The sequence below is a fragment of the Pangasianodon hypophthalmus genome, chromosome 15 (genome assembly GCF_027358585.1).
Source record: "Pangasianodon hypophthalmus isolate fPanHyp1 chromosome 15, fPanHyp1.pri, whole genome shotgun sequence".
Lineage (NCBI taxonomy): Eukaryota > Metazoa > Chordata > Actinopteri > Siluriformes > Pangasiidae > Pangasianodon > Pangasianodon hypophthalmus.
Genome location: NC_069724.1, coordinates 8,031,189 through 8,058,116, shown reverse-complemented (window position 1 = coordinate 8,058,116; position 26,928 = coordinate 8,031,189). Strand labels below are relative to the sequence as shown.

The window sequence follows — 26,928 nt, the reverse complement described above, 5'->3', positions numbered from 1 at the left end:
ATGACTGCTAATGCACATTCTGTCTCTAGCAATATAACAGTCATCACATTTAAATGCATTTAATTACTTTTTTCTAGTGTAACTGAAATGGAAATGTGTTGGAATAGCCAGAGGCTGGGTGAACTGCTCACACTTGAATGGGGGGTTGTGATGGACATGAGCAGTGATTATTCGGGCATCTAGGGATGGGGGTTTTACAGATCTTAAAAGAAATTGGTAGTAACAGAAAAAACAGAGTAAAATCAGATATGTAATGTAATATACTTCCCACATACTGCTGATAATTCAAATATTTATTTAGTTCCCAACGGAAGCATTCACTGACTCTGCCCTGTTTGCAGCTTTACAGAATGCTGATGTGCACAGAAGCACACAGAAAGAGGTGGGACCAAAGAAGCTGCAGCTTCAAACCCCTCCCCCAGCCATTCGTTTTCTCTATCAGCACTGAACTACACCAGCTGAGACACCATGTCATTACGGCACGTACACAGAGCGCACATGTACAGTGTACACATGAGCAGACATGCACACCCACTGCAGCACTGCTGAGACGCTCAGACTGAGTCTAAAGCTGGCAGCTCACCATCGAGCAGTTCTTACAGGGTCTGCGCTCTGAGGATGCTGACGCTACAACAGCATTCCCAAATGACTCCCAAAGAAATATCAGTCCAAGCGCACTAATATCTAACATGATAATACATATCAGGATAAAACCTAAACCAGTGCTCATTCAGCACTGAACAATGACTGCAGAAGAAAAACCGTGCTGGCTAATGTAAAGTTTAAAGGCAGATAGCCTATAACCAATAAATCAATAATAAATTAATAAATACATTTATATGCAAAAAATAATCTGATAATCACATATAACTGCACTTAAACTGCCCATGAAATAGTCTCTTAGCTGTGATTTAATTAGCTGTGATTTAATTCTGTAATCTATCTCCTATAATGTATTTCCTTTCCTTCCTTAATAAAATATCATATCGCGATTCTCAAACATTTTTTGCAATATGCATCACCATATATCACGATATACAGGTTTGCTAACAAGTTTGCTAAAAAAACAAAGAGTTCGATACTTTATTTAATATCTACAAAAATAAAACACTTTTAATTTTTTTAGATTTTAAAATAACATTTTTATTTATACAAAATAATTTTTAAAAAAACAGAAAGGAGAAAATTTTTTTGGGAGAATTTATAAATGTATTTATTTGTATTTAATATATAGTACATTTTGTTTACGATATTAAACCTTTGCTCCTAGAAAAGTTTGATGTATTTAGTTTTACAGACAAAAATGCACAGTCTTTTGCATTGTTTATGATTCAGAAATTTAAAAAGGAGTCTTTTCAGTCTTATGTTTTCTTCATTTAAATTTTGTTCTAAATATTCTGCGAATCAAATTCAATAGAAATCATGAAGCCAGTGTCATAATTCCAATCAAATCATGACCGCAATGTATCGTTAACACTCCTAGTAGGAACTATTATTAGCTTGTACACATGACAGACAAACGTTTACAAATCAGTAACGCAAATGTAAGAAACAGTGATGAAACAAAATAAAAATACAGAACAGTGCAGCATAAGACTGTCACAACAATCTGCTAATATCACGTTAAGCAAAAATAAACACACTGCCGGACTTGAATAACATCTCTCATGGGTGATGCAAGTATAGACAAATGTTAGCCAAAGACTTGCTACGTTTTCTTCAGGGGCGTAAACACGATATGCTCCCACAAAGACTTAATCAGAAGAGGTTAGGGAGAATCGTACCCTACTCAGGAACCTACTCACACAATTCATTACTCTGTATTAAAGCAATTACCTAGCTTGTCATACTTTGTGCTTAATATACATTAGCTACCACATGATAGCTTAATGAATGAAATTCCTGGCAGAACTAAAACAAGGGCAAGCACAACAGAGCTAGCTAATGAATTAATAATTTGTCCACCTCGTTATAATGAAAACAGAGTGTGTTACAAAAACAGTTGGGCCACCCTTATAAAAAATATATATAATAAAGTTTCTTTTCATTTGTCATTCAAAGAAAGAAAAGAAACAACAGGAGAATTGTAATATTAGGTTAAAATATGAGTAACACTGGGACTGTTCTGTGTTATATTTTCAGAAAGTTTGTGATGTAATTTATTATGATTTAACCCCAGTTTACCAAGTGAAAAAAAGAGAAATGTTCAAAAAAAATTTTTTTCAATTATAGCATCAGGAGATTTTAAAGACCACAAATTACACACAATTTTCCCTTTCTTCATGCTGTGGTGTTTTATCGCATGTGGGACAGCATTTGGGCTCTTGCACACAAATATATTATTATAATCTGATATAAAACATTATGGCCTACTGTTTACACAGCAAAAATCTGATAACAATTGTACTACTTGTGTGCATGTATATGGATTCAGTGAAAGCTGTTAAAATCTGAGCGAGGAAGAACGCAATATATTCAGCAACCCGAAAAGCCAAATGACAGCATAAGCAATCAACAGAGCAAAAAACCAGGGCAGGTTAGCTTTATTTTGGATCTCAGTAAGACAGAATAATAAAGGCAATCAGTCAACTAGAGGCAGAACTCAACCAAATATTTCCTCTGCCTCATAAATCTGGGCAGCGACATTAACAGTGCAGAAGCCGTATCCGTTTCCAACAGTCTGCCCAAGACTAGCAGATGGTGCAGATCAACACATTAATACTGGCCTGAAAATAAACAGCTGACCATTCCAATCCGAGAGGAGACACCGGGCTTCCCTGTCCTGCAGTGAGAACGGGCAGAGGATGGGAGGGTGATATCTTCATTTCAACATCTTCATTTCTGGTTTTTTTTCCCAGGTTAACTGGCCTTCTTCACTGGAGTGGCACACTGGCCTGATGCTGCTAAGTGGCTCCACTTGAGATAGCACTACAACTCTAACGTCAAACTGATGTGTGTGGGGTTGACAGTAGACATACTGACCCCTGGGGTGGAGGCAGCCTCTCTCTGCCTCTTCTCTTCAGGCTGTCTAATATCTTAAAGAGCCCACATGCCGTCTACAACAGCTGAGAGGTGAAAGTGGTTGACTCTCTTCACAGGCCATATAAAAGATGTGGAGATGTGGAGTGAGACAGACACAGTGACAGCTAAAGATCTGAGAAGACTGATGCATGTTTTTTGGGCTATATTACACATGCACATAAGCAAGCTGTAATGAACACAAAAGCCAGTATATAAAACGAGTTATAAACTCCTCCACTGTCAACACAAGCAACTTAGATGAGCAACCTAGCAAAGGTCGAAAAAAGCACCCTGACCACTGAAAATACTCAGCAGGATAGAAGTATTCATAAAAATAAACAACAGTGACATATAAAATACATACCTAAAGACATGTAATGTAACATGCTGTGACCCGTACATTATATGGCCAAAAGTATGTGGACACCTGCCGTCTGTGTGCCAGACTTCCTCACCTGACATCAGCGCCTGTCCTCACTAATGCTCTTGTAGTGTAAGTGGCAAATTCCCACAGCCACGCTCCAAAATCTAGTGGAAAGCCTTCCCAGAAGAGTGGAGGTTATTATAACAGCAAATAGACTAAATCTGGAATTGAGATGTTCAATAAGCACATTATCTTAACCTAAAACTACTGAACATACAAACCATGAGAGGAGGGCACTACGATTAGATTAACGCTAGTGGGGATTTGTGCTATGGGATGGTACACTGCCATAAGCCTCATGGGAACACAACTAGCCGAGTTAACGCACATGCTATGCATTATTAAGCATTATAGTGGTCAGAGGAACGCTACTTATAAAATGAATTGCAAGGCTCCATTGGTAAACATTTCTATATAATCACGTCTTCATAAGGATGAACTTACAGCCAATAGTGTAATGAAACAAACCTCAAACTTACAAATAGAAGAAAGCAAAAACGTAACTCTGGTGAGACGTGGCAGTAAAAATGCACACAGCATGTTCTCACCTGGAATATTAAACTACAACAACACTAATAGAACAAAAACTAAACAAGACTGTATAGATATCTTAGAGTACTACAAAGAATTTTTAAAATGCAACTTATACAACAAAGCGACATATACTGATTCCTTTTTTGTCCGAGAAGACAAAGTTTAGGAGAGTGTCTCTTGTACCACAGAGTGGCTTACATATTGTATACACTGTAACGTTCAAAGTTCAGATGTAAGAACATCCATTCGGGGGCACTGAGGGTCTGGCACTGAGGGTGTGCAGTAAACTGTGTGTTCAGGAGGTGTGTATCCAGGGGAAGAGTGCTGGAGCTGGAGTGCCATTTGAGATCGGAGTGATATGGGGGCAGGAACAGCACGTGGCCCAGTAACAGCACAGTCATAGCCACTGTAAAACCCTCACAGCAACTGGATCCTCTCACTCACTCACTCACTCACTCACTCACTCACTCAGCAGGCCAGGAGGGGAATCCATGGAAACTATTTCCTTTGGTTTAACAGTCAATGAGGGCTTAGAACACCCAGTCCAAGGGGGGTAAACACACACCCTGCCACAGCCTGTCTATTTTCTGCAGTTGGCAATTTCAGGATTGGCTGTAACTAAATCTGAGTAGCGCTTTAGTCTTTGACTCATTGTGGTCTTGTGCAGTGCCAGGTACCATGCCACATGCTTCCAGTGACGGCTCCAGAAAGATCTGCAGCACAAGTCTTTCATTGTGTGCAATGGCAAAGCCAGAGACAATAAAACCCCCCACGTCCACTGTCCATTGATACGTGAAATGCAAAGCAAGCTCCAGAGTGCACACACAGTCTGCTTTTTTCGAGGAGCGGAAATTCAATCCTAATCCGTGACTGCATAGTCACGAGAAAAGCTTTCCGCTCTGCGCTTTTCAGCTGGGATTTGGGGCAGAATGTTGTTTTAGAGTTCATTAAAAGTATTTCAGCATACACTGCCTGGACAGGTCAAAGCAGCTATGAAAATGTCCACTGATTTAGCATTTAGCGGAAGATGAAGACAAATTCGAGAGCTAATAGCCCAATAGGCATTTTAATAAGATCCAAGAGACTTCTAGGATAACAAATTTACTTTATTCATACAGTTCAGGCTAAGTGTGTAGTGCGCAGTGTGAACGCCTCTGGCTGCATCTCAGCCCAAATCAACACAATAACACTTGGTTCAGGCCTGTAATTACAAACCATTCATAAACCACTCTGAGAAGGACAACATGCAGTGTGTGAGCAGAAATACAGAGCAGCAAACAGAGACCCACGCTAACAGCGCACGATGCACAGGAACTTGTTTGTTCTGAGCGCCATTTACACCCTGCTTGAATCTGGAGTGTGTTTTGTGAATAAACCATGATTATGAGCCGATTACCAAGCAGCAAAGGGAAGGCTTTACGTCATGTTCTGTCACTGTGATACCCTACTGCTTTTGCTGCCCACTGGCAAGAACAATCAACTACTGCCATCTACTGGAGGCATGTATTTGCTTCATTCATCAAGCTCATAACTACAGAGAAATTTTCAATTTAAATATTTCACAAACTTCAAGCACATTCACAGATGTATCTACAAGAAAATCCAAGCTGTACTGCTAAGCTTCATAATTTGTTTATCTCAGGCTAGAATTGGATCTTGAGTGGTACCTACAGTATCATCATCAGATCACAAGTCAAACTGCACAAACACTGACATCTGTGCACATAAATGGAAAAGTAGAGTTACTGCTCTCCTAGAAGCACATTGAGCTGCCCTGATATCACATGAGTCGAAGTGTCATGAAGGAAGTAAAAGTTAGTCCCAATACTCTCATGCGCCTTGTTTACTTGGACTTGGCTGACTACGGGCTCTAGTCAGCCATGAAACTTGCCTCAAAATTTCCATTCGAGCTACATGAAAAAATAAAGAAAAAAAATGTAGCACATATGCCCCTGCTTTCCGCAGCTTCACCTCCACATTTGTTGCGAACAGACAAGGCCAAAGAGATATGACATCAGGTGAACTCCGGACTCCCTGCATCAAGGGTCTTCAGCTTTATTTGCAGATTTCAATTCCAGCCAAATAGGAGCCACACCTAACAGTCGTTTAAAGACTCAACTGATCAAATATGTGGATTCAGGAGAGGCTCCTGCCTGGCTGGAACAAATCCCTGCAGCCACACCGGCCTTTTGAGGATAACAGTGAAGACCCCCATCCAATTCTAAGAGGTTGAGGTTTAAACCACAACAGGAGGGAAAAAAAGATTTGACACTTGACACTATCAGAGGCCAAACACAGTCATGGGACACACTGTGGAGTTAATATCCTGTCAAAAATAATTGTATATACATGTAAAATAAACGCTTTTATAAATCGCAAGACAACTAATAAATGTGCAACTGTATTTTGAGAGTAACGGACATATTACATCTACGCAGCCTTTATAATATTTAGGCTGCAATTACAAATCCCAGTTTATAATCATATAATTTCCATGTATATTTATGAATCACTTGCTACACTGCCAAAGCACACAATCGCTACACAAATGTTTAAAATATTTCTCTAAACCAGGGATTAACTAGTGGACTGTGGTCCGGATGTGAACCAAGCACTTGAAAAATATTGTAGCATTACGTATCAATGGACGGAAAAAAATGGCTGTAGTTCAACTCCAAGCTTCGTGGGTTCTGTAGCAGATCCTCTGTTGCGGCTCTTTGCGACCGATTGTATGAGTTTATGTCAATTATTCAGCTGAAGACAGCTCATTGAGAAAGGAAAGTTTTCACTGACTTTCACAGATAAAGAATGTTTTAAAATGAATTAACTGAGTAGGTGTATGTGTTTATTCTTAGAGTTTATAATAGATGTCTTGTGAAACACTAGTGTGAAACAAAATATAACCACTTTGAATTTTTTTATTTAGAGCCATAAACCAATCACTAATGGTTAAGCATAAAAAGGTAACTACTATTGTCAGTCTTGTAGGTTGCTTACCAAGACCTTTGTAAGCAATGAAATGTATATAGCTGGACCTTCAAAACTGCAGTTAAACACCTCTGATTTATTGTCTCTTATTGACACATGAAGCATGAACTACATATGAAATGTCACAAATGTACAAATCTGACAAAAAGTTATGATTTTGAATTCACGTATAAATATTTTGGACCAGAAAACTAAGACAATTAACACACTTTCCCAACATTCCACATCACTAAAACCCAAATATATATATATATATATATATATATATATATATATATATATATATATATATATATATTTACCCATATATTTGATCTTTTTCACATTTTCATTCAAGTTGTATGTGTAATTTTAAGATTAAACCACAAGCAGGTACAAACATACTAATGACGCACCCTGTGATAATAAGTAGGTGTTTGGGCATCCAGACTAGTTGGTCTGAGCTTCTTTGTTCAGGATTAGTATTCTAAGCAGAAAGCCCCCGCTTCGTTCCCACCCTGAGCTTCCCCATCTATTATCTCTTACGGTGTGTACTTCATTATCAGCTCTAATCCGTAACACAAGAGCCCACGGACCACAGAGTCCTCCATCTCACCGCACTTCTGTCTCCACGCAACAAGACTCCATTCACAAGCTACCAAATCCTTTTAGTCGTTTTCTATACCCCAATGCTACAGGCTATAATAAGAGAAATGTAAAATGAGCAGGATTTAGGAATAGGAATTGTGAAACACTGAAAGTGAAGAGTGCTATTCAAGTGCATCCTGCAGGACTGTGAGCTTGTAAAGACGACTATTCTCATCCTGAGTAAAAAAGTAACAGTAAACCCTGCTGAATCAAGAAAATAAAATAATAAAGGCATAAACCAAATAAAGCACATTTATCTAATGTGTCTTGATAAATCAGAATGTAATAGGCATGTAAAACACTTACTCATTTACTTTCATACGCACGAATATGATAGAACTAGACACTAGAACGATACCCAAATCTCCACCATTGCACAAAGAGGAAGAAGAAACAGCTGGAGCAGAGCTTTATTGCTCGTTTTTGAGGCATGTTAATTATATCTGTCACTGCTTTCCACTTCATCGGCAGCCAGCTGTCTCTGTAAGAAACACACCAACGCTCCATTCGTTCCTGCATTAAATCTTAACCTTTTAATGCACATACAACACGAAAGCACATGCTAAACTCACTGCTCACTGCAGGCTGAGTCACTGTGTTTCTGTAGCAACAAACTGAACATCTTACCTGTATGCTCCCAAAGTCCACGTTTTCATAGTGGAAATGCGCACATTCGGCTAACTTTGGGAAGTGGCCCTTGGTGAATGACAATCTGAAAGAAAAAAAAAACATGCAGGGAAAGTTTTTGGTGAGTACAGACTCTGTTAGAAAGCAGCTTGTGTCAAAAGTACCATTTGGATGGAATAAGATATGTCTAAAGTAAAATCTTGGAGGAGTAGGGATGTAATGATACGGCGTATTGTATCATATTATCCTATACAAGCAAAAGTACGCTTATACTGAATACCGGCACTGCTGTGACTAGCTACAGCACTAATCATTGCTTGATCTTAAATTTGGCCAGTTACAGTTACAGTTTATTTTCCTTCAGAGAAAGAAAAGTGTGAACACTTTTTTAACACCCTTTTTCCAAAGTGTATCAATTCAGATATTTTACAGTAGTCCATAAAAAAAACATACTGCCATGATGAATTCAGCTCAAGATTAAAAATCCCAGAGATATACTGAGATGCACTGAGACACACACTACCCCACCTCTCCAGGTACAACTAATTCAGTACATGCTTATCTCCTCTTACAGCAGTTATGCATGATAATTTGACATTAGCCTAGTTGCAATATTCTCATTTATTAGTGTTTTTTTTTTTTTTTTTTTTTTTTACAGCAGGTGTTCTACTCCAGCAAATGCTTGGCACCAACACAGTCACCTCTCTAGTCTTCAAATAAACACTAGTGAACTATGAGTTTGCATCGTTAAAGACTGACACATTGACTTCTTCCAGGTATGACAGGAGGATTATGATCAAAAGCCTTGCGTATATAAACGTAGCATACGCACATCAATTTTACAGATAATATGGTTCTTGAGTAACTGAGGCAACTGATGCTGAAATAAGGCAAACTCTGGAACTCTGGTGTATCTGCTGACGCTCACTGATGACCAACACTGATGTCACACCATTTCTCTTTTATTTTCGTTACTTCAGATTTTCTGAAGTGACTTCATTTACTGCACTGTAATATTCTGCCACTCCAATAGCTAGTGGTAAGACATATCTCTGTGTAGAGACAAGGCAGGGTGCATAAAAAGGGATATATAAAGAACAGGGGCTGTACTGTATGTGTATGCCCTTGTCTACACGTAATTGTTTTTATAAACAATGGTGTGTGTGCGCTCTGTTTTAGAGTTAAATATATGCATATTTTTGTATAAGATATTCCTGGACAGTAGCAAAGGCTTCAGTTTAAGAAACAATGCAGCATAAACTACAGCAAAAATAACAGGACAAAAACAAACTAGACTAATAGCCTCTGAAGTGCTGTTTCAGAGGCAGAACTGGTACATAAAATGAAAATGTCTGGTACATAAATGAAGCCTATGGAATGGAGCAAAATATACGTTTCCGTCTCTAAGCAGACAATCTAAGGGAATGAGCTTTCTAACCCCTGAGCAAATTACAGTTTAGAAATATATTATACATGTAAAAAGTAAGAATGAACTTACTTTTTTACGTTCTTGACCTTCATGCTGGCGGTGCTGCTGCAGGAGCGGATCAGCGGCTCACTGCTCAGTTCTGGGATTTCTGCACTCCGTGCCTGAAGAGAGGAAGACGACATGAGGATGGGACACAAACATAAAACATGATTTAGTGGCACTATGATGTTCAAATTTTTTCCCCTAAAGCATCTTGAAGCTTTTGAAAGGCACAATGGGGCAAAAAAAAAAAAAAGATGATAAAAGATGCGCATAAATAGGCAGCACCTGCAGAGCTCTTTAACTACAGATGGTAAGTCATGGAGGACAAAACAGGCCACTAAATAAGGAGAGTCAGGTCCAGAGGACACTAGGACAGGAGGAAAGATGAGTATTTACAGCGGGCTGAAGGACACTCAGTGTGACGTGAATGTCAACATTTAGGAGTGAAGTTAAGATGAACTCCTGCTGAGAAGGAAGCCTAAATCCTTTGACAGCTGGTAGGACTTATAAACCTGCATGCAGTCACTTCTCCGTCTAGCCAAGTGTGAGACAGACACGGTTATCTGGCAAGGTCGAGTAAAACAACTCAGAGTCAATAACACTTATAAAATATGAATCATCCTTGTGGCTGCTTTACAGTCAGACAGCAGCTCATCAAAAGCATCTTAAGTGGAGATGGTGAAAATATGGTGCTGTCTTCCAGGACGGGTTCTGCTCTAATTAACGCAGGAGGAAATGGATGCAGTTAAAGATGCAGTAGGTCAAAGTCTGGTATGTGGGAAAATATCACGTATACTTGAAGAAAACTTTAAGGATGGAGGGATGAATTAGCTGCAAATTGGAAATGAAAGATTTACTGTGTAAATGTGTGATTGGATATTAGCAGCTTCTCTTTGTTTGGCTAATAAACAAGAGTTGAAAAAATTAACAACATATGCGAGATAAATTTCGCTACATGCACTGAAATGAGAATCTAGGATTTTAATGAAATACTAAAGAACAGGGGTTGTCAACTGATGAACTGCAGTCCACCAACATGAAACTTTACACACCCAATCAATATATGTTTAAAAAAAATATGGTGGGTCCAGCCTATGAGTAAACTAGTAGGTTAATTAGCTGCCAACAAAATGACAACAGTGTGATTTTCCTAATTGGTCTACAAGATGTTAGAAGCCTAATGATAAGCTGCTAGGCTGTTAGCTGCTAGTTATATTGAGCAAATGACTCAGTGCTGCTACAGCCTATCGGTAACGCTCAGGATAACGTGTAAGGGGTATCTTTGCTAGATAGTCAACAATGTAGCTAGAAATACGTACAACATGATCTAGCTAGCTAGCTAACAAACCAGCAAGCTACTGAAACCACAAGAACAGCTACCTAATGTTACGTTTCTTTATATACTGGTGATACTCGAGGTTAGTTAGTTATTTACTCTTCCTGATCACTACTTTTACTCAAGTGAATTATTACGACAGTAGTAGTACTTTTACTCAAGTCTCTGAGTTTTGTACTCTTTCCACCACTGACGTGTAAGATTATGAACAAATAAGCACAGTATCGGACAACACCTACGAAAATGAATTATATAACAAGAAAATGGAGGGGAAATGTATGTACCTACGACACTATCAGAAGACTGTATTGTGCTATAATTTCTCATAATATCAATGTCATATTCATATTGATCTGCCCTGTGCAATACACACTACAGCCAAATACTTACTAATTCATACTCTAGAGGATGGACTCCTCATTCTCCCTTCATATCAGTCATATTCTACACACGCTAGATGCTATACAATGAATGTAATGAACTGACTACACATTACAATATAAATCACCAATGAGCATGAGAAGTAATCTGTTACCCATCATTTTCCTGCCTAAAATTATAGGACAAACACACTGACGCAAAAGAGTGCCATCGTATTTGTGATACTCTGGTCATTGTGAATAGTCCCCCCAATCCGTCTGTGCTCAAAACAACATCAGCTATGGGCAAGGTTGCCATGGAGACCGTGCCGTTCCAGCTGCACAGAACGCACTGGAAGCGTGTGTCGAGTTGTTAAATTGGACACGAATCCAAAACATGAACATGGGGAACAAAATAACATGCACAGACCCAAACACCGGACAAGAGGGGCTCTTTAAGTGTCTGTTATAGCTAAACTGATATCACTCCTCGCTACGTCCCTAATGTAATAACTCATTTATAATGTAATTGTAATTTAACCAACTGAAACCAATGCGATATAATGTAATTAGTGTAAAAGCAATAAGAATAGTATAAAAGCCTCCTACAGGAATGTGGGTGTGATGGTAGTATTGTAAAACACTTTAACAGCGAGCAGGGATTTGAGCTGTAATTACTACACTTGAGAATTTACCAGCATCCTCTTAAAGATGAGTGAATTTGTGCGATGTGTGGGTGGATGCATGTGTGTATGTGTGTGTGTGACTGTATGTGTGTGTGCGTGTGAGGAATTTGCATCTCACCATAGCGCTGATGGTTTCCTCCCAGTCAGGCCTTTCCCGCGGGTGGATACTCCTGGCAAGCTCAGGCACTATGTCGTCGGCTTCCAGGTTGCGACCAGGCCTCAGTCCCCTGGGAAAGCAGAGCGAGAAGCGAAGAAAAACAAGAGAGTAATCAGTAAAAGAGTGAACATTAGTCATGAGCGTGGGTAAATGGTTATATAGCATTGCATCACTAAACATTCATTTTTGCTTTGTCAAATTTAAATTGAAAATGGCAAGGAATGAAAACTGAAACTATCTAAAGCGTAACTCTTGGACAGGATAAATAAACAGCTGGAGGAAACAGACTATCTGTATACTGTGGTAAGCCAAAGATGTCTGTCACTACCTGATCTGTGCACAGAGACTTTCATTCCATTCTAACGCTGACCAGTGCATTTTTGTGTGGCATGAAAGATCTTATTACTTGAGAATACACGCAATCCATAAATCTAATAATCTCTCAGTCTTATTCTCAGTCTCTCAAGCGTTAACACTGTTTTCATAATGGTTTCAGCACCTGCTATTACACCACGCTGAGCCTGATGCAAAAAGAACAGCAGAATACAGACACATGATCAACAGAAACCTTGCACAAACAATGGTATGAGATCTGAGAGTATAATAATGCCTATTGCACTTGGGTTGGTTTTTCATAGACAGTTAGGTAACAATTACAGGTGCTGCTCATTGATGTTAATTCCACCTGGACTGTCAAAAGCCAGTAATGTTTATAATAAAATGCTTGCCTATCTCGCCCATGATGGAACTCTTGTATTAAGGAGGCTGTCACAGAATGGAAATACGCTATATGGCCAAAAGTGTGGACCTGACCATCACACCCGTATGTGGTCCTTCCCCAAACAGTTGCCACAAAGATGGTGGCCCAAACATGTTCCAGCACAACAATGCCCCTGTGCACAAAGCGAGGTTCATGAAGACATGGTGTGCCAAGGTTGATGTGCTAGAACCTGAGTGACCTGCACAGAACTCTGCCCTAAACACCTTTGGGATGAACTGGAACACCACACTCCAAAGTCTGGTGGAAAGCCTTCCCAGAAGAGTGGAGACTGTTATAGGAGCAAAGGGGAGGGTAAATCCATTTTAATGGCCATAGTTTTGGAATGAGATGTTCAACACACACAGGCCTGTGATGGTCAGGTGTCCATATAGTGTATCACATTACTGTATTACAACTTTATTTATACCAGTTGCATAATAGTGTGTGCTGTGCAAATATGAAGTAGAGCTTCCAGTGAGGGTGCGACTCATACTGACAAAATTTTTGAACCAACCTCATTTTGATTGAGAAAGCAATCTGTGCGTGCACAGAGATGACTAAATACAGCGTGTCACAGCAATGAACCATGTTTTCCAACTTAAAAGGAAACATCTGCTTGTAAAATAATGAACATGGCGAGATTAAAGTTCCCAGCCCACCTGTGAGTTTGTCATAAAACAGTAGGTACTGCAAGCAGGATGGGTGGAAAGAACAAAAACAACCAGCATGGTTGATAACAGAGTAGCTCCTGTAAAGAATGGAATTACCCTATACTGCAAAACATGATATATAATTATGATAAAATCACTTATAGAATCAAATAATGTTGAATATATCAAATATTTCTGAGTTTGAGATTGGGATAAAAACAAATGTAAGATTGTTTAGCCTATTTCTAGACATTTGTACTCATTTCAAGTTTGAAAATTTTGCTTCTTCCTTGAAATCAAAATTATTTTTAAATAGGATCAATTCAAGCTTGAAATTTTAGATAATCTATCCATCCATCCATCCATCTATCCATCCCTGTATTGTTCTGCTTGAGTATTGCGATACTAAGCTACTAAAATCAGTATCGTAACAACCCTACATTCTTCCTACACTGAAAAACCTCTGCAATAAATTCTACATGATGCATTCACTCATCCTTATGCTATGTGATACCATGTGAACAGGACTACAGAGAGAAAACTAGCATGTTTCTTTGCAAATAAGCAAAATGAGTAAGCATAAAGCTGAAAAGCACAGCAGTGTCCACAATATCATTTCCCTCTCTACTGTGAGGTAAAATGAAGAAAATCGCTCTGGAACCAATTACAGCAAAACCTGTGCTTCATGGATTAAACCAGCCTGGTTAATTTGGAACAGTGCATTCTGGACTGCACTTAGTCAATATGTGTATTTCATACAATATGACACCATTTCTGCAGTTAAGCCAAGCAATACACAGTGAGCGATGAGCCTTCCTTCTTACTGAGGTAATGAGGTTTCGGGAAACGCTTCAAATATAGTGACCTACATGGCTCCATTCTGTAAATTGCTCAAAATAAGGGAATGTGGAGCAAACCTGATCCTAAGCAAAGTCAACAAGATAAAAACAAGCAGTTTCTATTTGCTCCAAGCAGCTAAAACCCATTCATCTCTGACACAGATTCAGTTCCCACAACAAGCCATTGTGGAAGGAACTAACAAATTATAAAATGAGAAGCAGAGTGTTAGAACGAGGACAGCAGATACGCAACAGAAACGTGGATATGTGGGACACGTTCGATCGTATCCAAGACAAATTCCTTTCTGATGAGATCTAGCCTACATCATGCAGACCTCCACTCCACCCTGTGTCTGCAGCCAGCTTTCAGGAGCACATATAAACCTCGCTCAATATCTCCACACCTCAGGCTGTGTAGACACGTGGCTGACCTCAAACTGTCATCCTTGATGCAGGTCTCAAACATCGTTGGTTGCATGTCTGATCACAGGGGGGAGGAGCCCAGAGAGCACGCTGCAAATCCTCTGACTGATCCCTGAGCAGTGGAGCCACATCAATTCTATGAATCATGTGAGTAACTGTAGATACAAAGAGGCGTGGCTTAATGCTGTCACGTGATCACATCTGGCACTAAAGACTTCCCTTATTCAATACTTCCAGCTTAATGAACCTTAATGAAAATCAGTCCCATAGTGAATGCAATCAATGATTTGTCAGCCATAGACAGAGGAGAAGCAGCATGGGCCTATAGTCCACTGAAATAATGCTGCACAATAATGGCTTTCACGATTATTTAATAAATGTTGATAGAGAATCACAATTATTCAAACAATTTAGCAACACAATTTAGTGAGCTTCATCACTTTAAATGAACAGGACTACATTAAAAGCCTTGTAAGCTAGGTCTGGGTGATAAGGGGAAAAAAAATCACATCATTCTACCTGCTGACATTTTCAGAATACACAGCATACATCATGAAATTTAGGTTTAGCAACAAACTGCCAGTAAAGGAGTCCTGCTACATGGTCAAAATGGACATTTTTTGAACATCGAATCTAACATTAGTTACTAACAAGTAGCTGAGTGGATGTCTAAATATATTTTGCACTGTTTGTTTTTTTGGTGACAGGTTTACAACACTGAGTAACACTGCCGCGTCCTGGGTTCGATCCTGATCTCGGGTTATTGTCAGTGTGGCGTTTCACATGAACACAGGGAAAACATGTGAAACGCCACACTGACAATAACCCGAGATCAGGATCGAACCCAGGACGCGGATTGCTACTATTTGTTACCATATCTGTTTAGTGCTCCAAATACTCATATCTGTCGGTGTGGCCTAAACTGAATTTTTGTTCTTTTTTTAATTAAATATGAATTCTACCACCATGCTCCCAGATGCATGGGGAAAAATATCAGAAGTAGAGATGCCAGCAATGTGAGCATGTCATATATAAACACTGTAAATGTATTGCTCAATGTGGCCTTTGTTTGTCCAATGAGCTTCATATCCAAGCGCTCCTTTGCAACCGCATGAAAGTAAAACCCTCTCGTTCGGATGACTCAGCCTCAGCTAGATGCTCTCTGAATTTTCTGGCAATCGTTTTGAATAGTGCGCCTCCTGTTCATATCTTGTATCCATTTACATGGAACGCATTATCTGTTAAATCTAAATAATGTATTCATATTTGGTTTACATCCCTTTCTGTTTCCTCTGCTTGTTTCCTCTACTCTAAATTGACCCTAGGTTTAAATGAGTTATGCTCTATGATGAACTGATGTCCCATACTGGGTGTATTCCTAGATGGAATCTATAAAAACTGGTGTTTTCAATGCTCTCTAAAAAATAATAAAGTACAACAAATTTTAGAGAGATTTTAATGTCCATTTAGCTGCTCGTTACTGTGAGCAGGAATGGAGTTTGTTATTGTTACTGATGTTATATCATCATACAGCCCAGCCTTAATTCCTTCATCTATAAGTATTTGACAAAATAAGACTGGTCCTTTAATCATCAAAAAATTGTGGGGATTGTTTAAATGCCAAGCATAATCACAATTCCACTCTAAATGTACCAACAAATCGACAATAAAAAAATGATTTAATTAATGCACTAGAGTTAATGAAATAAATTATCTAATGATAGCCATCTTTGGCTCTGCTCAATTATATTGCAGTCAATTATGTTTATATAATCAGGTTTTCTATTTGCACCTAGTTGAAAATATCACTCTCCAGATGAAATCTGATCAGCCAACTTGTTCATATAATATCACTTCAAGCATTTATATTTGCTGTAGCCTAGATTCCTAGAAAGGTCTGGCTAATGAAAGCCGGTAGCCTGACCTGCTATATAATTGTGGTATTAAAACTAGTATAAAGGTTCACAAGCAAGCTAGCTAAGTCTAATCTATTATCGTTTGTGATTAAATAGTGATAGTTTGTTAGCAAGCTACCTATCCTTGATGAGTAGTTAAAACTGGTAATAAAAACGAGTTAGTTTCTATCTTCCAGAGATTGCGTGTTGCCAATCTTCCAGAGAACAAAGGTTTGAAACCTGACAATGCCACAGTCATTTGTGTCTGGGAGCTAAGGGAGCAAAAATTGACCATGCTCTCTGAGTGGGAGGAATGGCATACGCTCTCTCCCTGGTCATTTACAGTGACAATACTAGCCATTACTAGCCAATCGTGGGAGTCTGTGAGCTGATGTATGTGGAAGAGGGCAGAAAGCATTTCCCGCGTTCGAGTGTTTTACGCTGAACTGTGACGCAGCACGAGCAGCAGTTTGAAAAGATGTGGTTAGCTGGTTTCTGTGTCTCAGAGGAAGAACATGCTAGGCTTCACCCTTCCCAGTTGGTAGCTGTTGAGTTGGCTGTGGGTGGGAACTGGCTAGTGACCAAATTAGAAAAAAAACTGGAAGAAAAATAGCTAGTAATAGGTCAACTGTTACATTGGCAAGACGTATCTGGGTGCAAATTCAATCTGCCATAAAGGTAAAACGGAAAATCATGATCACATGACAAATACAGTATATAAGTAATTGTGCTATGTTACAATAAAACATAATGTAAGATTAGAAATGTGGGGAGGTTTTTGTCACTAAACTCCGACACAGTCAAAAGACATCTTTATATCAGAGTATTTGATAAAGGTCATGGCGACGCTTCATAAATCATGTACGTGCTTTATTGAGGCTCAGCAGTTCCATGTACTCTGACTATACTGTGAGAGTATAAAACAGAGCCTGGCAAAGAAAGCTGAGCAGTAAGAATTAAACCACCTTATCTGACTAGCATATTTTGTAATCCTGCATGCTGGCACTGAGTTTGGGCCTGCAGAAGATTGGGAACCTGAGCTGGTCCAGTAGTCGCTGTCTGGCACACACACACACACACACACACACACACACACGCACACACACACACCCTGCATTGAAGCAATTTCACTGAAACAACCACAATCTGATAGTACAGAGAACGGCTGATTGAGCAGCAATCTCAATGTGTTATGCTCCTCCAGCGCCTGAGAAAAGTGGGGCTATTACTGTACGCTGCTTTCATTACAGAACCTGCGACGTCCCGTTTTCCAATTCAAACCACCTCCCCAACTTTAGATTTGTTTCAGTAACAGACAACGGCGAGAGACTAGTGATCAAAACAACCACAAGACTCTTGTTGTTCAAAGCACACACAGGAGATATGAGACCTTCAGACTTGTGCTCTCCTGCTGGTCAGTGTCTAGCTCCAAGCTGTAGGGTGACAGAGAGGAAATGAAACTCTGAGAGCCAGGCCACACACAGGGAAACTTTCTAACTCACTGATGCTGAAAGGTTTTACGCATAAGAGACAGTGAAGAACAGCAACAAGGCTTTGATTTTGATCACATACACACATTCTCTTTCCTGAAATTCGTCTTTCCCAAGGTTACCTGAGGACACTACAGAACCGTTGCAACCTGATGTCACAGCCAAAGCGTGTCTACAAATCCTGACCGCATGACAATTTTCAAATCACCTCACTCTAAGCCATAACCATCAGGCATTTGTGAAAATGATATGTTTTAACAGCTATGCTTAACCTGCAATCATTTAAGCACCCAGGATTTGAGCCATGCGAAACTGAAACAACTGGTCTGACAAGCCGTTTTCCACCAGCGGCAACATGGAAAAATGAGAGTGACAGTCAAAACTAGAGACGGGAATCTGTCTGCATGATTATAGGCTTTGGATGAGCCAATCTTTTCAAGTAACAGCCCTTAAGGGTGTTTCACTCCTTTATATTTTTTGGGAAGTAGAAACCAAACCAAAGCATTTGGCTATTTTTCCGGATAATAATTCACCTAAGATTATCTGCTCAAAATTCTAACTTGGGTGGGGAAATATGAGCATGTGAGACTGATATCACTATAAATTGCATCATGATACACTTAAAAAAAACAAAAGCTCTGGGTATTGCTGGCAATTTTTAAACCTTTAACTATAGTTAAGTAACTGGGAGTCAAAATATATTTTTTTGCACAGCATGGTGTCATAGGAGCTAGCCTCACAAAGCCCCCAGATCTATCCTGAGCTCGGGTTACTTCCTGTGCAGAGTGTCACATGTTCACCCGGTGTTCCTCCAGGTTCTCCGATTTCCCTCCCATGTCTATGTTAAGTAGGTGTGAATGATTGTGTGAATGGTGTGCTGGGAATGACTGGCGTCCTGTTTAGAAAATACAGCACCAAAAAGTAGGTCACGATATAACAACAGAACCCACTTAATTTACCATAGCAACAGCGAGTTTGTTATAGTTTGTTATATTTGATATGAACAATATATTAGCCTGGAATTTTATATTGCTTTATCTAATTTTGCTCACATTTGCACATTGATATTTATCTATTTATTTATTTATTTATTGCACTTTTGTGTAAGTCATTTTCATGTGGTTGAGCGATTTGTGTATGGTAATTTTAGATGGCCATGTAATTGCGGATCATAGAAATGTCTTCAAGCATTGAGATGATTTTCATTTCATGCCAGCTTAGAGAAAAATGCACTCCGCTATACAAGTTCCATTAATGTACCAGGCATTTTATATTACAAGTGCTATGGTTAAGTTATACCACCATTACATTAGCATAACACTGTTATGAATGCTGGAATAACATGAATACTGTAAAGAATTGAACACATTGGCATTTTACAATTACGCTAATGCTGAAATGAAAGCATATGCTTCCCTGGATATGATGCAGCACCTGCCAGAGGGTGAAAAAAAAAAACAGGTCTTATAATCTGTAAATTACAGTATGTTCTTCTGGCAGTGAGGTGCATTAGTATGCTCTTCACATACTGCTGTAGCTTTATGTCATAAACCACGTAACTCCTGCGTTTTCGGAGCTTGCTTCATCATCTGAGAGCTGCCCAGAGTCAGAGCCAAGCTCAGAAGACTTGCGCGTTAGGATGCACACTGAGAGCACTGGCAGGACACCAGCTTTTAAAGAGGCCTCTTGGCATTGCTTTGGGTCACAGCACTGTGCACTACAGGCCTGAAAACAGTTACATTGCCCCTTCCCAAGCGCACAGGAAATTTTGAAGCTGGTTTGTTCACAGGATGAAAAGAAAGCACCCTTTTATTTTACCTCTGTAATGTTGTGCTAATATCTAATGTATGCTAAGCCATGGCTGTCATGGCAACCCCGTTTCGAATGAGGCAGAGCGCTAAAAAAGTGGCCGGAACAATAATCCCTTAAACGGAGACAATCCCTGCCCCTCCGGCCCGAAACTGGAGGCAGGGAGGCGATCCTGTGAAGGGATTTAACGCCGAATCTCAGAAAGGGGTCCAGGAGAGAGTTCACACTGCAAAGCACAGTGCAGGCACTCGTGAGCACTCTCTTGGTCATGTGACTTGCACACGGAGCTTGGGCTTCAGATGTCTGCCACTGGGAGTGGGTGGGAGTGCACCGGCATTGCAATACAGTCAGTGTGTGTTACAAGTAATTGCCTAAGCTGTAGTGCATGCAAAATATGATGTTGGTTATTATAATGTAATGCAACACTATATAAAGAGAAGGCTTTGGGTAGTGACATCACTCGTGGCTGATTAATAATGCCACTGAATAAGGCTCTGACCAACAATCATTCCCGATCAGCCCAGCACTGCCGTATGGTCATGGAAAAATCAATGAGAGCAAGCCACGTCTTCATGTGATGTGCCTCACACCAACACTTCTGACATCTCTCCATAAACCTCAGGAGAGGGATCAGATATATAGTACCATGCCAGAAATGTGCTCATGCACACTGACACACACTCGCATCACCACCGTTATCCCCTGAAACTCAAACGCAATCTTATATTCTTATACTCCTCTTAAAATTTCTTCATAAATGGAAGATCAGAAGAGTCAGAGATCACACGCAGCAGAGCACATGCTCATGCACACGCACACACACATCCACACAGCTTGTCCAACTGCCTCCCAGCAGCATCCTCATAAAGGTGAGAATGACCCTTGTGAGGCTGGTGGAGCAGCGTGGGAAGAAGACGTGCAAGTCTTACCTGTCAGAGATGTCATGACTTCCTGTAGCTGTGAACAGTCCTAGCGCTGTACTCCCCACCACTGCAGCAGCCCCGCTGCCTGCCTCCATGATACTGACTCACTGCAGGAGCAGCCTGCCAGAGAGAGAGAGAGAGAGAGAGAGAGAGAGAGAGAGAAAGAGAGTGAGAGGCAAAAAAAGAGAGAGAGCAGGGAGGGGGAGAGAGAGACAGAGATGAGCAGAGTCGAAAAGACGTAGTGTCACAAAGGCAGAGCAATAGCACAAGATAGACAGGGAAAATATGAAAGTAGAGCAGAGAGAAACAGAAGAGAGATAGAGGTGGAAAAAAAAAAACAATTAGTCATTTCCTTCCAGTCTTTTCCATGCAATCTGAGCACAGCAGCACATTTCAACCATCAGCGTAATACCCAAGACTCATAATCACATACTGTGCTGTTATATAACAAAACTATAATCATGACATATTCAGATTGAAATAGAGTTTCTCCATGGCAATAAGAACCCAAAAGGAACCGGAACAAAAGGAATACTCTTGAGTTCTTGTTTTACAAACAGTGAGGACAGTAAGTGTTTGCATCATCATCACATTGCTTGGCTCCTCATTGTTTCTTTGTTTGATTGGACATTTGTTTAACTAGTTCATATTGGCTGATGAATTAATTAAGCGATATTGCACAAGTGCGATATTGCTTTTATACAACAGTTCTATAAACAAGAAATTAATATCGAGTAAGTGACATTTCGGACACAATATGGCCAAATGTTTCGTTTATTTTTGCTCAGCTAGCCAACATAGATCCCGAAGAAGCTAAACAGCTTTATAGCCTGTCAGCTAGCTAGCTGGTTCACACTGATTTGTACATTCATGCTAAAAGTGCTTCTGGTGAAATTGGTGTCCCTTTTCCTTTTCATGTTCATCTGACAAGCTTTCATACTTTAAGTCAACATTTATATTAATAAAAAAAATTATCATTTGCCATGTCCACTTATCATTTGCCATGTCGCTAACACCAATGGAATTTTATGTGGCAAACACAGATGAGTGGAGTAATACACAGTGAAATGTCCCAGTGAAGTTATACTAAATATAAGTACACTTATAAGGAACACTGTTCAACCAATCAAATTAGTAGCCCAGAAATGACTGTTGTCTAAAATGACATTAAACAATATTAAATAAATTCAGCGCCCTCAAAGCTCCAGGGTCCCAGTTTGATCCCAAGCTCAAGTTACTATCTGTTTGGAGTTTCCCATGTGCTCATGTGAGTTTCCTCCATGTTCTCCAGTTTCACAAAAACATGCCGGTAGATGAACTGGAGACTCTAAACTACCTCTGGGTGTGAACGATGGTCTGCGTCATGCCGTGTTGCTAGGATAGGCTCTGGATCCATCCTAAACGCCACCAGGATAAGATGATAAGCTGGTCCACAATTAGAAACTTAGAAACTTTGGTACTGAAACAGTGGTCAGTGGGCTCCACAGTCCCAGTTTCCAGTCTTCGGGATCAAAGGGAATTTTCACGTTAGGCCATTCTGAGCTCTTTTCTGTTTCACAGAAGAATTTCTTCTGAACTGTGGATCGATTGTGTAATTTCACATGTCACATCTGCACATGCAGGTTTACAAAATGATGGGCACTAGGTAACACTGTTTTTTATTAATTTTCTGTGGAGCCAACACTCAAGTGGTGGGAAGAGTGCTTTTTGGATGCATGGCTTGTTCTCATGCAGGAATACCTGCAAACTAGGAACTGTTTGCAAGAAAATTTTTAGCCATGCAGACTGGCACAAGATGCTCACAGTGCAAGTATTCACACCACACGTGTGCTAATTACAGTGTTCCATTCCTATGAAATAATAAGGTGCTCAGTTTCCTCCACTGATGATAGCAACCCTTTCTCTGGCATCAAGAAACCTCAAACAGGAAGTATCATGACGAATCGAAATGAATTGGTCACGTTACTACGCATTGCAGTGCCAATAGCTTCCACACCTGATGTGGACTGCACCATGGTTCAGTTAAAGCAAAACCTCAAAAAAAAAAAAAGAAAAAGAAAACAGAAATCAGTTCTCTTGACTGCAGCTTTCATACTTCGCCAAAACATGCACTTTCTGATGGTCTGAAAGGGTGTCCATAAATACATAGCTGCCCATAAACACACGATATATGCATCACGAAGAAACTCCTACTCCAGTGCTTGCTACATGGTCTAATTACAGAGACAGCAGCAGGTGACTGACAGCCTGAATAAAAGGCCATCCCTCATGAATTTAAAAGAACAAAACCTAAAGCCCACACAGCATTCATCTGCTTCCTTCCAATAAGCATGCTCCGAGGCGGACAGGGCAATCATATCAAAGAATGGCAGGCAGAGAAATGGAGGAGGCATAAAAACACCCACACGCAATCCAAAAGCAGCTCGTCATTCACGCAGGGGGAGGGGAGGAGTGATGTCCGTTCGCTCTCACCAGGGTTTGTTGTGAAAGTGCATCGTCAAGATATCACCAGAACCCGGAGAGCTCCAGTGTGGCCAATGCCAACGCCATTCACAAACATTTACAAATGACTCAGCAAAGCTGTTTCGTTGCTGGAGTGGAGCGGATGGCTGATGGATGGGTCTGGCCTAATTATGTCTCCCGCTTGAGTGAGCCGGCCGTGCCTCAAGCAGGCTTTAGCACATTAAAGGTGTAGTTCGTCTTATTGCGACAGAATTCTGAGCTGGTGCTGTCAAACACATTACAGCTACACTCACAGCTGAACGGAAGGCATGGTGTCACGACGGATTAATCAGAGAGAACAAACTAATACAAGAGGTAGCGTCTCTTATTAGAGTGCATTAATCAGCAGCCATGAGAAGAATGATTGCAAGTACATGGCATACTCTATTACAGATGCATGCGATCTGGAAAATAATTATCACAATATTTTCTTGTTTGGGATTACCAATCACACTGCCACCCGTGTGTCCCAATATTGCACCCTTGGCATTCTTCCAATTTCTGGGCTCTGTTCAAATGCAGTCCCTGCAGGTCCCCTTTCATATATGCTGAAAACTTTTTGGTCCAGGCCCTCAAGAGTACAGGTGGGCAATATGACAAAACCACCTTTTGAAGGTGTTTCTATACAATACACAAATCCACTATATGGCCAAAAGTATGTGGATGCCTGACCATCACACCCATATGTGAATCTTTCCCAAACTGTTACCAGGTCTGTAGTATCCAGTTGTCTAGAATATGCATTTGCATGCTGTAGCATTAAGATGTCCCCTTCACTGGAACTAAGGGGATCAAACCTGTTTCCTGACAATGCCCCTGTGCACAAAGCGAGCTCCATAAAGACATGGCTTGCCAAGGTGGAGTGGAAGAACTCGCGGGGCCTGCACAGAGTCCTGACCTCAACCCCACTGAACACTGTTGGGATGAAATGGAAATCCAGGCCTCCTCGCCCAACTAATGCTCTTATGGCTGAATAGACAAATCTCCAAAATCTAGTGGAAAGCCTTCAGAGAAAAGTGGAGGTTAGTATAACAGCAAGCTGGGCACAAAATATATAATATAAATGTTCACCAAGCACATATGGGTGTGACTGGTCCCATGTCCACAAACTTTTAGCAAATATAGAGTATATCCTATTTATCATGATGTATAGGTTTGGTAACAAACTGCCAGCAAAATAATAGTTTTTCTTTTATTAATTTTTTTAGACATCAAATAAAAATTACACTGGAAAAAGTATGGGGGAAATCTAACATTTTTTACTGCAAAGATTTACTGCAAAACTCTGAAAACTAATCAGCTACTTATTTAAAAAAAAAACACTGAAAATATGTAGGATATCTCAGATAGGATATCTGTGATATTATGTCACAATATCACAATATCACAATATCGGTGATATTGTGACATAATATCACAGATATTGTGACATAATACTCATATCGTAATTATTTTCCAGTCTTACTTAAGAGACCCTTCACCTGGGAGCCCTGGAAATTCAGCAGCACTTGGAAAGAAGTGCATTTTCTATGCTCTGTAAAATGCTTCTTTCCAAGAAGCATAAATTCCACAATTTAATAAAAAAAAAGTAATTCACTGAGTTATTAAACTAATGCTTCTCTTTTTTGAGATTTGCATAGTTTTTTTCCCTCTTAAGTTAGGTTTGGTAAGCTGCTTGTGTTTTTTTTTTATTTCTAATACTTCTTAATACCATATGGGTTATTCCACAATCGGAGTGCCATTTGTGTCCCATCGATATTACATTTATAAATATGCATGTAAAGATAAAAGATATTTTAATGTTTTAAATATTAAGCATTTTAAACATGGGTAAAGTGTCCGTCACAAAAACCTACGTGCATAATTCAGATAAGTAACTGAAAACATTAATAAAAACCCTTATAGCTCTTTCTATAGCATTTCTGCCTGTCCCAGTGCACCATAAACTGCAGGATCCGAAATTCCTGAAGATCAGGGGAGGAAGAAACATAAGTTCTCTCTTTGTTTTCTTTATTTTCAATGATATTGTGATATTGACTGATGAATCATGTCACCCAAATTATAGACTGAAGGTTAATTATTAATAAAAAATATATAAGCAAATCATTAAAATGTCCTTAATGACCTCATGTTATTAGCATGGGTGCTAGTTATTTGCTAATTCTGTTAGTGTTACTTTCAACACGGTTTCTCATTTAAGAGAAAAATGCAGCCATGGTCAGCACTGTCTCCTTGTGAAAAATGAGACTGATGACTAAGATGGGTTGTTAACCCTATTTTCCAAGTAAATGTAAAAAAATAAAGCTTAATCTTCAAGAGTGCTAAATGACGCCGCAATCATGGAATCACCCACGCTGTTTAACATTATATAACAAGCTGTTTATTTCTCTGCATTCTCTCCTTCTCAACGCAAGCGATTATCACCCATCCTAGATAAACACTGGTGACACTGCCAACGTCAGAATACATTGCCTTAGCACCCAGCCCTATATGCTATAAAAACGAGTGGTTAGGTGAAAGCCAGAACATTTGTTTAAGTGAAAATCTGCCCTCTGGGATACACTGAGAGCAGCGTGACGGCGGGAAAGGAGACACGCCATCGCCTTTCTATTGAGCTACTGTGCTGTGAACCTCCATGGAGCCTTTCTCTCAAGTGTTTAGTCATCGCTCTGAAAGGCAGCTCTGCTCTCTGCTTCTTTCCATTCAGCTTGGGATTACACATACCTGATATTACATGCTGAATGGTGGTTGGGAGAAAGTAAATATGATTTAAATTGCTGTGCCCCTGCCTAATTGACTACATGCAAAGAACAGAAATCTGGACAAACATCTCATCACCCCATATCCAATCACCACCTCTTGTCTTTTTGTGACTGCGTGGGCTTTCAGACTATTATCACAATCAGTCCTCTTTCTTTTCGCTTAAACAGAACAGTCAGTAATGTGCTGAAGGGTAAAAAAGGAAACCACCCATTCCCTTACAAACTGATAGGAATTACATACATAAGCAAAGTTCTTTATAGGAACAGGTCAAGACCAGTTTTTGCTATTCTTCAGTCTAGTCAGTATGCAGCATCTATAAGGCAATATCTGGAATATTCTGGAATGGCAGGTTTTGTCTAGTTGTTCATTATAGCCTAGTATTATGATAGTATTAGTTGATGTAATTCAGTGGCAAACTGACACATGACTGGGAGGAACAGAAGGCAAATAAGAAGCAAGAAAGCTGTTATTGTCACTAGGGCTGCAACTAATATTTTGGTAATCTTTTTTTTTTTTTCAATTAACTGATTAGTTGGTTGATTAATTTTAGTATTTAACATATATATTAAATAGTAAAAATACGTATTGGTCACTAATATTTATGAGACACAAACTAGTTTTTACTGGCACTGCATTTCAAGCCC

The 26,928-nt window shown here is 39.7% G+C and overlaps 1 protein-coding gene across 4 annotated transcripts in view; it reads right to left on the bottom strand.

The window, feature by feature from the left end:
* arhgap32b (Rho GTPase activating protein 32b) overlaps positions 1-26,928 on the bottom strand; it is a 114,962-nt gene that overhangs the window by 51,911 nt on the left and 36,123 nt on the right. For all 4 annotated transcript variants that reach the window (XM_034311020.2, XM_026938380.3, XM_026938381.3 and 1 more), the window contains exons 2-5: positions 21,026-21,139; positions 12,192-12,300; positions 9,720-9,811; positions 8,222-8,306 (exon numbers count right to left, since the gene is read on the bottom strand). In XM_034311020.2, the coding sequence (XP_034166911.2) occupies positions 8,222-8,306; positions 9,720-9,811; positions 12,192-12,300; positions 21,026-21,114 (375 nt within the window). In that variant the 5' untranslated portion in view covers positions 21,115-21,139. The remainder of the gene's footprint in view (positions 1-8,221; positions 8,307-9,719; positions 9,812-12,191; positions 12,301-21,025; positions 21,140-26,928) is intronic.